General features: G+C 38.3%; 1 protein-coding gene across 5 annotated transcripts in view; it reads left to right on the top strand.

The window, feature by feature from the left end:
• The window catches only part of gnaz (guanine nucleotide binding protein (G protein), alpha z polypeptide), a 71,979-nt gene extending 61,188 nt beyond the window's left edge, over positions 1-10,791 (top strand). For all 5 annotated transcript variants that reach the window (XM_051685581.1, XM_051685585.1, XM_051685583.1 and 2 more), the window contains exon 3: positions 8,812-10,791. In XM_051685581.1, the coding sequence (XP_051541541.1) occupies positions 8,812-9,156 (345 nt within the window). In that variant the 3' untranslated portion in view covers positions 9,157-10,791. The remainder of the gene's footprint in view (positions 1-8,811) is intronic.
• The last annotated feature ends 2,635 nt before the right edge of the window (positions 10,792-13,426 follow it).

The following is a 13,426-nucleotide window of genomic DNA, read 5'->3' as shown; positions in this document are numbered from 1 at the left end:
CATGAATGCTACCTCAAATCATGTGACCTGTTGAGGAAATGTGTGCTAGTACTTTTCTAAGCAGTCGGTCTTACATGGTAGACGTACTGTACGAGACTACATAGATTTACATTGAAGGAGGAACCTGAGCCGTATCTGGGGACCAGTATATCTTAGAGGCTTGGGGGTGGGCTCTTTTGACTTGGGCCAGTGAGCAACCATCTCGCAACCACCCAGACTACTATAACAATCACCTAGCAATAACCTAGTAATCACTTAGAACCCCTTAGCAACCCAACAGCAAGGCCCTGTCAACCCCCCACAACACATTAGCACTGTAGCTAGTTTTTAATGTAAAATTATTACTTTCCTTTAGTGACATGGCATGTGCAGCCACTGCCAGTAATGTAGAGGGATGCAGAGGGAGCTATACAGACACATTCACGTCTTCCAATTACTGATACATGTGGATGTCAATGAAAAAATCCATATCATCCCAGGTGACTCAGTCTGCCTGCATTCAATGAAGCTTTGAAGTTAGCCTTTTAGCCACATGATTTGCGATTTTTAGAAGGTTACCTTTTTACATTGATTGAAACAACTCATATTCAGTGTTCATCTCGTCAACAAAATTACTAATAAAAATGTTCATTGACCAAAGGTTTTTTGATTTTATCAATGATAACAAGACAAGACAAAAAAGACACATCATGACAATAATCAAACAGTTTAAATTAAAACATACTGTTGATGAAAATATGACAAGAAACAAAAAATACTGCAAAATATTTACAGTGCACTAACACTGTTTCTTTTTTATTTTTTTAAAGAAAGAAAAATCTAGAAAGAATTTGTCAAATAATCTAGTTATACACTACCGGTCAAAAGTTTTGAAACACTTACTCATTCTTTATTACACTTTTTTTCACATTTCAGAATAATAGTAAAGTCATCAAAACTATGTAATAACATAAATGGAACTGTGGGAATTATATTGTGACTAAACAAAATCCAAAATAAATCAAAACTGTGTTATATTTTAGCATCTTCTAAGTAGTCACCCTTTGCCTAGAATTTGCAGACATGTACTCTTGACATTTTCTCAACCAACTTCTTGAGGTATCACCCTGGGATGCTTTTTAAACAGTATTGAAGGAGTTCCCATCTATGTTGGGCACTTATTGGCTGCTTTTCTTTATTATTTTGTCCAAGTCATCAATTTCAGAAACTTTTTTTTTAAATTAAATTTTAGTTTTATAATGAAATAAATTAATATGGTGGCACAATTATATTTTTGTCTACAAAACTAATTTCAAACATTTAAGCATACGCCTTCAGATCAAAAGATTTGTAAGATCATGAGAAACATTTCAGTCAAGTGTTTCAAAACTTTTGACCGGTAGTGTAGTTACGCTTATAACTACAGTTACGCTTCATCTGCGTAAGCCAGACACATGTACAGTAAACATTACTAAAGGGTTAATCACTCAAACACATCCTATTTGCCTGTATGTGACATTAATCATCTTTATCCACAACATAAATGTAATATTACAACCTACATCTGTGCAGAAAATAAAGCAAATGAACAGGTGAACTTGAACTAATTTCCTAAACTGTCTAAAGGTGAGCAATTCACAACAGTAACTTCTAAAAATTAACTAATACTTCAGTGTATTCATTGTATGCTATTATTTCAGGAGCTCTGGCTCATGCTGTTTAATCTTACAAATTAAACATTACTGTTAATAGTTTTGATAGATTTTTAAATAATTGTAATTAGTTTATACATTTTTCAAAATATTTAAATATTTGGTTAAAGTTTGGTCTGTTACAGTTGAATATATGTTTTTTGTGATTTTGCACATTATTGTCAACTTAAATATGCAATTTTTAACAAATAAAAAACTGTAAAAATTAACACTGCTCATCTTACATGGATTCTGAATACATAATGTTTTTAAACAGAGGAAATAAAGAAGAAAAGTGTAATGTTTAACACACTCACTCACTATAAGGGTTTTATCATCCAGAAATGAGACAAACAATAGCTTGAGAAGCAGATCTATGCTTTTGAGTTTTTTTTTTCTTCCTGAAACTGATTGAAAAACTCTAGTAATTTGTACTATAATTTTATAAAAAGAGCTGATAACAAGGAGTGCTCCTTTAAGTTAACAATACAACTAATCTTTGTGTAATGTTCTTATCTTCAACAAAAGGAAATGGGAACAGGGTGGGAGGGGGCAGGATAAAGAATAGAGACAACTGTGAGGCATAAATCGTAGCAATTTCAAGCAGGTACGGTGTAAATGTACTTTACAGCTCTCCCTTATTGCTGCCGGGGCTATTAGAAGAATAGACAAGAGTAATTTCCACTGAGCTACAATTAAATGGATTTTCTGGAGCGAGACATTTCAATCCAACAATCCTTATTTACAGGAAACAAAGCATTAATACATTGTTGAACCTTCTTATTAATATTTAAGCCTAATGAAGACTTGTGTCTGGAGTGCACATGGAGAGGGAAGGCATCACGCTGTGCTTTGCATCTCTGTGGGGTTACCCCCTCCCTCTGGATAACCACCTCCTTCTCTCTTTCTTTCTCTTCTCTCCTTTCATTTCTCTGACTCTTGACTCTGGAGAAAATCTTGGTTGGAAACACCCTGAGCCTCAACAAAGCACTTCCATCCAGCCTCCCGGGCTGTCCGATTGCTTAATGGATACCCTGAGATCTGCAGGGAGGTTTAGCTAATGGTGTAACCTGATTTTGGAAAGCACTATTCAAGGCCAAACGCTTTCTGCAGGACTGTGGAGGCACCTCTCAAACATGAGTACACACTCAGGATAATCGCAAATCTGTGGCTTTGCCACAGTAGGATGTGTACCTGGATTAACATCTTTTGTTGGTCTTGGAAATACATTTGTATCAATGAAAGTCCTAACCCTATCCATAACAATTAACTAACCCTAGAATCGGGAGAAAATTATTGGCTGATAAGAATGCTGAAGCGCCAACCTCAACCAACACAAGGCTTTGAGAATGCAAAATTACTTGGACACATCACAACAACGGCATTTTCCAAACCGCATGTAGAGCCGAGGAGGGCGGGGCCGGGCTGGAATGAGACACACCCGGTCCCCAATCAGCCTGATGGGGTGCGCGAGGGATAAAGGCGGCCGGGGACGACAGTTCGAGAGAGAGAGAATGACAGACAGCTGTACTGTGTGTTTATAGTTGTGTGTTTTGTTTAAGTTGTTTATTAAATTATTATTTAAGTTGTCAAGTCGGTTCTCGCCTCCTCCTTTCCACCGAACCCCTTACGCTGGTGCCGAACCCGGGAAGGAGGAGGGATTCCCGTCGCAGAGTCCTCGACACTGCCGTCCACCCAGGGGAGCGCCGCTGCCGTCCGACGGGGGACGGAGTAGCCAAACCACCCAGACGCGGGGAACGGCCGCCGTCTGCGAGGCGAGTGGGGACGGGACTCCCCGACCGCCTGGAGCGAGGGAGCCGCTGCCGGGGGCGGAGGAGTGCCCTGCCGTCCCCCAGGAACATCAACAGCTTTGTTCTTCGGAGTGAGTAGGGCATAGGGATGATAACTTGCAATTGGAATTCGCCCCAAATATGACGCAACAGTGACAAAAGGATATGATATCATGCTCTATGCCTTAAATTACAAAAAATGTAAGAACATACCATCTACTTAATTTCTCACAGCATTGCAAACCACGCACCTTTGACATTTATATTGAGCCAAGAGGTGATGTTCAAGGCCGAAACATTCTCTACACAAGTACTTGAACGCAGACGCCTCTACCAAAGCAAGCTTGATTTTGTGCGTTGTTGCGTTCCAAAATGTGTCAGAACACAATTCAAAACTCAGTGCAATGCAACGCATATAGTGTACGAGTTGCATTCTGAACGTTGCCACAAGGGGCGCAATAGCAGAGAATAGTGTGAACTGTTCACTTTGACATTGAGTTTTCACTTTCATGTCAACTGATGTCATGGTGAAGCAAAAGTTTGAAGAGAATCTTGCTGAGCAAGTCAATTCAAGTCAATACATTTATAGCAATTTACCAGAATAATAAAACATCCGGTTTTATGGCACAAACTTTTGAAGGAAACTCTATCTCCACTTTAAGTACTGAGGTTTGTTCCCGCCACATAAACACATGTTTAGCATGTTTAACTGCATACACATACTTGCGTCAAGTATGTTTCTGGCATTAGATCCTCTAATGATTTTACTTTGGTGTAAACAAAGGCTTTTGGCTCTTTTTATTGACAGACAGTTGAGTGAGGACATGAAATCAAAGAGGAAAAAGAGAGGGGTGTGGTATGGAACATCACACGAGTGGGACTCGAAACCGTGTCTCCCACACAAACCCCACAGCTCAATGCCAAAGCATCCATAGCGCTCTGTCTAGATTCTGTATTGGTAAAACATCTTTTCACTATATAAATTCACAGGTCGGAATTGACCAAACTTTGGTATACAGCATGTACTGGCATTTCCGCTCTCCCACATTCGCTGTGTATGAATGGAAGTGAATGAAGCGCAAAGTCTATTGTGACCACACCCTAACCCTAAAATCTTAGACATGGATGTTGATCCAAGAACACATTCAACTTTGTAAAACTTTGGTCACCATTTAGGAAACACAGCTGGAAAGAAACCTCAGTAATGCAATAAGGCAAAGATGACCAAAATTGTTCAGTTAGTGAAAGACTGCCGAAAAATTGGACTCATTTCCACATTCCATTGTTTTTAGTACTTTGCATATTTTAGTCTGCTCTCTCTATTTCATTCACTCTCTTGAAGAAGATCTTGTGATTTGCTTAAAGCATGATGATGTTTTGTGTAATCTTTCAAACAGCGGCCCAGTCTTCAGATCAGATTCCTCCCTTGGTCACAAGCTGCTCGTCCCAACCACATGCCTTCAGCCATTGCAGCTCATGCTGTATGAGGGGGGCACCCCAAAACCACTTATAGTAAATGCTATAAATATTCAGGATAATCAATTCAAAGAGACGGAGCACTTGTATTCAAATGAATGGGAGAAATTGGAACGCACAATATGGTGGATGTAAAAAAGGAAATCCTGCCTTAAGGTTAAAGAGTCAATCACCTTTTAGATACAGACAGCGCATACGCATTAGCTGGACCAGCCTGATAAATAGCGTTTGTTAGCATGATCTGAGTTAAAGAAGCACAATTTATAATACCATTGTTGTGATTTGAAATATTTTATTTGATTGTAATCTTGACCAACTGTTTTGGAGATTTCAGACTTTCCCCATTCAAGTAGATAGGAGCTGTAATTTTATACCGCTTGTATCCATAGAACATTGCTGCCTGGTAGCGTTCCCAAGATGGCCTCCGAGTGGACTACCATACAAAAAATCTAGAGTTCTGACAAACTTGCCACAAACCTGCCACAAATTATTGAAAATAAATATATTATTTTCACATGCAAATCAGCTTGCGATTCACCGCAAATGTTTGCCAGAAGCAACTGCAACTGCATTGCACTAAAAGCCACCCAGAACACCTCAGCAACCACATAGCAACACCCTGTCAACCATCCACAACACCCTGGCCACCCATTTAAAAATGTACTAAAATCAACTAAGAACACTGTAGCAACCGTTTAGCAACACCCTGGCAACCACCCACAACACTGAGTCTAGCAAGGAACTGCATAACTATGTGCTAAATACCATGCAGAACACCTTAGCAGCACCATAACAACCACCCACAACACCCTAGCAACTACATAACAGCATGCAAAAATCACTCAGAACACCTAAGCAACCACATAGCAACTGCCAGGCAAACACCCACAACATCCTAGCATTGTGGTGGTGAGTTTTACATGGAAAACCATTCACATTTTTTTCCTTAAAAATATAAAAATGTAGTCTGTTATATTTTGTTAATGTTTTTCAACCTAAGTGTACACTAAAAAGGGTGTGGGAAGTTCAAGGTTGTACTCACATCAATACTACAGATGAGACAAATCTGTGAGACTATAAATAAGAATAAATGGACCATACCATACAAAAAAGTTGAGAGTAGGCAACTCCATCTCTAAAAGAAACCACCCAGAACACACTAGTAACTGAATAGTAACGCTATAACATTTTTCCATTTTTGGGTGAACTCACCCTTTGTACATTTTCAGGGATTAAAATGTATTACTAGGATTGGAGATTGTATCATAAATGTTACAGCTTATGTTGCCAACAAAAGGGTTCTGCGCATTTCATGGGTGTTATTTACATCTTGTCCTCTTTGTCTTTGTTTTATGGGCATTACCCTGGCAAACACAGCAAGGTAATTGAACATGGGCAGGTGACTAATTTAATTAGATTGGGAACTCAGCCGGTCCAAAGAAATAGAGGTTAATAACCTCAGTTGGCCATATGGTGCTTGTTGAAATCGAAATGATACAGTGAGCTGCTTTCGCTTGTTGGTTCTGTTCTGACTTTTTACGTTATCGTCTTTTACTTTCACTTAATCATTTTAGGATTTCTTTTAAAAACTAAATTTAATACATACTGATTTGGAAGCTTATCTTTGAGATAATGTCATATAACAGATTTACAGTACATGTTTTAGCTAACTAAATATTTACTAATGATTGATCCATATTTAATATTAACAGAAAGTCAGTTCTCTGGTCATCAAATCATCCAAATCAAGGAATAACAGGATATGCATCACCTTTCAAATGATCAAATGTGACCAGCAATGAAAATTGTATAGTTTAATTGAACCATAATCTTTTCCGAATATAAATGTTTTGTCACTTTTGTTGCTACAACAATGAATAGCACTGCTGTAGTAATGTACTCTATTCAAGGTTAAAGGGCCACAGATTTCATCAACCCCATTGGTTTTCCCCTCGAAGGAGCCAGATCGCTTTGTTATAGTCTCGACATACACACAGACCGCCAACAATCCGTTCACTGACCGTTTGATGCATGTTGCACACAAAACTGGAAATCGCTCTCTCGATTTTGCAAGCTTTAATCTATTTGCCTATTTCACGACTTAAGAGAGTAAGGGCACATAGGCTTCTTTATTCAGTCCGCTTGGAAACGGATTTACAATATGAGCGCTTTTGAGAATAAAAGTCACTGGAGTTTTTTTTTTTTATTTTTTTTTTTTAAGTTTTGTTTTTGTTTTGTTTGAGGCACTTAGTAGCAAGTAAACTCAACCTGGTCTCATACAATCCCATTACTATACCTACATTTTTCTAAATTATTTTTAGGTGGCTCGTTTTTCATGTATTGTAGCAGTTTCCTGGTGAAATGAACACTAGAGGCGCTATGACTTGTACATTTTATTGTTTGCATTACATTGCATGGTAGCTCAACTAATAGAGCATTGCACTTGCGATGCAAAGGACCAAGGTTGACACGTGAATCAAAAGTGTCATAGAAGCACCACAAAATGATGTAGTTGCTTCAGTAATTGTGTTTTTCTTCTCAAATTTGCTTTTATGACTCTATCGGTTAGGTTTAGGTTGAAGTTTTAGGGTAGGTTTAGGCTGAAGTTTTAGGGTAGGGAGGATGGATTTATTGATTTAAAACTTGATAGATCATTTAACTTAAAGGTGAAGTATGTAATTTTTTTTTTATGTCAAAATACTTTCTTCTATCCCAGTTTATTGTTCATTAACAACAATAAGTTATCCATTCGTGTGTTTACCTTCCCCAAAAGTATAAACACTGAGCCTCCCAGACACTATCAAAACACTGATGTTTATATTTGAGGGGCCCGCTCAGCTCCACCGATCCCTCTCTAGCTCAAACTATAGCGTGAGTTTGGGGTATGGCTACTTGTTCAGCCAGGGGAATATGAACATCCATGGCAGACGCATACAGAGGAAAATAAATTTAGCTTTGCCAAAATTCGAAGAATTGCTTAAAAAAACACAGAGACAGAGAACGGAGTAAAACCAGAGTGAAGATTAGCATCACATTTACAAGGTGGAGGACTTTGAGGGAGATGCCAAACTTGCCGATTTGCTTCTCGACAGGTAAGCTACACTCAAGGTATTGCCACACAAGTTAGCTCATTACTGTCGAGTTCCAGATAAATTTGTAAGATACTCGGAATATGTAACGTTACGCTTACTAGTTACCAGAAGAACCATCCTACCTCATGTGATGGATCCCCCGCACACCCAGCTGCCGTTCAATCCGGCGATGTTATCGTACGATTCCTTTCCCACGCTTTCTGTCCGGTGTGTATATGTCATAGTGGTCTTGTTTATCATGAAGTTAAATGTTTATCACCTTTTATTTAGTATGGCCCATCTGTACATAGGGAATCAGAGAGTGCAAAAGGGCGTGATGAGTCTAAGGGGTGTTGGCAAATGTTGTTTGAAAACATAATTTATTTTTGTAATTGCGTTTGGTGCCACTAGTAGCGCACAAATTACAACCTCATCTGCTTGGGAGAAAATTTAACTCTCTCTTAGCTCTACACAGTGGACATTTCACCTCGAACTGCCACAATACGTTAAATAAACCATGTAATATAATTTTTCTAAAAACGTTGTCACAGTCACATAATTTACCTGTGATCATGCTGGATTTATGTCTTTAGTTGTCAGACGGCTCTTCCTTGTCCCTCTAAAATCCCCGATTTCTTCGACTCCCAATTCAACGTTTTATCATCAGTACGAATGCTTAGTGAGTTGTTTTTGTCCAGAATACAGCTATATTCAAAGGTCTGCCTATGCAAGAAAGACCACCTTTGTCAGTGCATCATATAATAATTTCTTCTCTCTTTCTGTTTCTCGCAAATTCTCTAACAGAGTCGCATGGCCGAGAGCCTTCGTTTGTTTGATTCCATCTGCAACAACAACTGGTTCACCAATACCTCACTCATCCTCTTCCTCAACAAGAAGGACCTGCTGGCCGAGAAGATCAAGCGTATTCCGTTGACGGTCTGTTTCGCCGACTACAAAGGCCAGAACACCTATGAAGAGGCGGCCGTCTACGTGCAGCGACAGTTTGAGGACCTCAACCGCAACAAGGAGACCAAGGAAATCTACTCGCACTTCACTTGCGCCACTGACACCAGCAACATCCAGTTTGTGTTCGATGCGGTGACGGACGTGATCATCCAAAACAATCTCAAGTACATTGGGTTGTGCTAGGACAAGGGGACAGGGGGAGAGGGGCGGCATGCACAGTAAACAAAAAAACCCATCGTGAATGACAAGGCCAGCCTGTCGAGCTATCTGGGTTCCCTCACAAACGCTTGTCGAAACCGTAAACTGAGATGAGGCCCAGAGGAAAGGGCTACATGCTGCCATCCTGCTAGACTTATCAATGTCAAAACTTAAAGGAATAGTTCACCCAAATATGAAAATTCCTTTTGTGTTCCAGGGAAGAAAGAAAGTCATACAGATTTGTAATGAAATGAGGATGAGTAAATGATGACAGAACTTTCATTTTTGGGTGAACTGTCCTTTAAAGGTCAAGGCGGATTTACAATGTTGGGATAAATGTGTTTGTAGACACACACACACATTGTTATGTTTGTTCACACACAATAGACTTTGGGATCAGCTGTCAGGCACCTTTGTGACATGGAATCACTGGAAGCATCTCTCCATTCCTCTCTTCCCTGAGAAACAGCAGGAATTCCATACCATCAATTAAGTTTTGTCTTTCTTTTAAGGGTCTTTGATTTGCCTGATTCAAGATATGCTGCTTTTGGAGAGGATATATAGAGTTTATATGAAAACATGCTAGTATATAAGAGGTTACAAGTATCCTGGGTCTGAGTCTGAGAGAAAAAATTAACTGATGTCATTTGGTTCTGCTCCAAAGGTGAAAACTGCCTCTGTCTTAAGTTGGAGTCAAACGGCTTTTTACAAAAGTTCACACTGTTTATTTTTGGCTGTCTGACCCCAAGGAAGCAATCTATTTTCTTGTTTCTTTTTGTTCTGTTTTCTTTTTGTCTAAAATAGGAGTTTTTAGAGCAAGAGTCCTTCTTTCCATGAGAGTGTCACAATGAAGTGAGCATTAAGTGTTTCATAACGATCATTCCAGAATCAACAAAGAATAAACAGTGCCAATATAATTGTAAATAAAAAAAAAGGCCCATCAATAATGTTACTTTTTCGGTTTTTATGGACAAAAAGTATATACATGTATATATTGAAACATTAAAATATGCATGATTTTGTTACTTTGGGATTTTGATAAATTATAGTTTAATTTGCTTTCATATATTTTTTAGTTTTACTAACATGCTCCAAAAAATATATCAAAGTCAAACACTGTGTACGATTGTACATTTGTTTCCTGAGAGGTATTTACTGAAAAGAGTTTTATGAGCGGAACATGTCATTTACGTCCAGCGCAACCTAAACGCAGCACAAAAATATTAAAAGAGGATTTACTCTTCAAAAAAAAAATTCTACAAAAGAAAAAAAGAGTGGGTGGGGAGGGGGAGAAACGAGCAAAATCTTTCTCTTCTGGTGTCATTTTAAGTGGACGTTGTTCGCTGTATGTGTAAATACTATGTGAGGTATACTTTGTGAGACAATGGAAAAAAAAAAGAAATCACTTTTTAAGATGTATTGGGCTGATTGACAGAATATAAGGGGTCCTCCCATCTCCAATCCCCCTTCTGTACAACTATGAAGAATTCTAAGGGCTTCAGAATTGATTTTACAGGATGTCCACCAAAAAAAAAAAAAAAAAGAAAAAAGAAAAGAAACAAACAAACAAATAATTAAGTATAAAAGAACAATAATAGTGAATAAATGGAATTATGCAAATGCTGTTTGTGCTGCAGGCTTGTTTTCTTGTGTTGGGGTGAGTGAGGCTTAACTTTTCTTAATGATCGAAGTTACACATAATTGCAGCCTGTTCTAATGAACATTACGTGATGGCAACATTTTTGCAAACCAAAATTACGTGCTTCATGACATGTTTAGCTGGGGGGGGGGGGGGGGCAACAGCGAGTGAAATTGGGAATTCCTCGTTGATGGGAAATAGTTGCAATCCCCAGTCCCGATCATGAGTGGGGTTCTCGGCGCAGGGTAGACACACACTGATCCACCCATTGTGGCGCGCGTGCAGACCCGGACATCTAAGGTCATCACAGACCTGTAATTGCTCCATCTCGCGTGGCTAAATGCCACTTGTCCCTCTAAAAAGTTGGACGCCGATGATTCCAGTGTTGTCAGATTTTACTGCTGATTTGAAATATGTTCTTTGATCGTAATCTTGACCAACCATTTAGGAGATTTTGGTCTTTCCCCATTCAAGTAGATAGGAGCTGCACTATCATGACTGGAAATAGCCTCCCATGGACTGACTTGCTAGAAAGACTTTGGTAAATGTTGGTGGGTCAAGCATTACAATGTATAATTTTTCAAATGATGTGTTATAGTAAAAGTGTTTTGATATTATAACATAGCAGTGTGTGAGTAATAGAGCAAAAACATTAGCGTTTATAAAGTCATAATCAGCCTTTGTAGTCGTGATTTGTTAAAGTGAACAGGGCCGACCCAACCTATAGGCAAAACAGGCAGCCGCCTAGGGTCCCGACGTGCCTGGGGGGGCCCCACGCAGGCGCGAACATGTGCAATGTAAATGAACATGCAAATGTAATGTAAATAGACTTTTATTTTTAAATTATCCGCAGTTCAATGGTTTCTGTCACGCACTCACTCAGGAGAGCATGCAAGTGCAACGCGCGTGGACCTGATAATTTCACATACAAATCACAATGATGGTGAAAACTAAAAAACAATATATTACACCTAGGGCCCCACAAACCCACGGGCTGGCCCTGAAAGTGAATAAAACGCACAGCTGTTGTAGCGCCTCTAGTGTTCATTTCACCAGGAAACTGCAGCGAAATGTAGAATTCGACATGTAAAAGTCAGTTTGCAAAAATGTAATTATAGTAACATTCTATGAGACTAGGTTGCATAATTGCTTGAGTTGGCACTTTTTCCACAGAGATAAATACTTTAATAACATTTTGTATTTTCTACGACACCATCAAATAGTTTGTGTATTGCTTATATTTTACATTCAGAAAAACTAGGGTTGGGTATTGATACAGAGTTCCCAATTTGATTTGATTCTGATTTATAAGCTGTCGTTTAATATTTGATTCGATTTTGATTTATTTGGATATATTTCAGTTATAATGACCATTTTTAATATCAGGATTGTTTAAATGAAGGTTGAGATTAATCAGAAAATCAATGTTTTTACCCAGCACTAACAGAAACTCTTCAAGATTTCAAGCATGAAGATTTATATTGGGAATTTACAAATTCATATTTTGGGTCATATTTCACCCCAAAATCAAATTAATTTTGCATAAAGAAAATGAAGCCTATTTTAGGACAACTAAGACTTTTAGCATAGTGACATTATTTTCATGACAATTAAAGACGAACCAATATTGATAATTGGTACATACCGATATTTATGTTGCTGAAAGTCGATGTGATAGCCAATGTCATGCAAATCCAAACTGTTTTGCCCATTTCCTAAAATAACGTACATACTAAAGCTCCAATCTAGTAAAAGTAAAAATAGGAAACAAAGCTTAAAAGGTGGAAAAGATAACTGTTAAAATTCTTTCTTGTATCCCAGCTTAATATGCATACAGAACAATAATTATGTCAGTTGTAGGTTGATGTCACATAAAAGTGTAAAACTGTTGCTCTGTGGTGCTATTAAAGCATTCTGACACAGTGACCATTGACTCGACCGATGGCATGAGTTTGGGGAGGGACTATATGTTTGCACATCCCATGCAACACAGGGGAGCTTTCAGGAATCTGTTTAAAAACAGTGATTATTTTCGTGATTCTGTTTGGTGACAATAGTGCACAGATATGACACATTTTAACTTTAAATAATTTTAACACCTTGCATACAGAAACAATTTATGTTTTTTTAAAGAAATAAGCCCTGATATTATTTGCTGTCAATGTCATTCGCTAATGTTGGATCCTATTAACATTACCAGCATATTTCATGCACCCCTAATTATTTAGGCACTATGTTTTCAAGTATTTGAGTGTTATCACCCCAATTTATCCACATCAATTTGGTGTATAACTTCTACATTCTAGGAAGTAACTGAAAGTCTTTTCAGTCAAGCTAGTCCTCTCCGGCAATTCTAGAAACTCAACGCTTGCAGTGGTGTATTGCACAACTGGCAATCAACGAACTAATTAAATGTTCAATTAAATTAATTTTTGATTGATTTATGTCTGAAGAGAGTTCATCTAGGAAAACGATCTGAGAGTGGAGTGTAAATGGCATAAAAAAGTTGCCAAAAAGTGTATAAAAGTAGTACAATCTTAAGTTAAACTGCATTGCCTTGTTCAAAGGTAATTGGAGACATCAAAATATGAAAAAAATTCCCTTTGAGAATGGTGG

This window comes from Myxocyprinus asiaticus, chromosome 43, assembly GCF_019703515.2.
Source record: "Myxocyprinus asiaticus isolate MX2 ecotype Aquarium Trade chromosome 43, UBuf_Myxa_2, whole genome shotgun sequence".
Taxonomy (NCBI): Eukaryota; Metazoa; Chordata; class Actinopteri; order Cypriniformes; family Catostomidae; genus Myxocyprinus; species Myxocyprinus asiaticus.
Note: the sequence above shows the minus strand (reverse complement) of the source record. Positions and strands in the feature narration are given on the sequence as shown.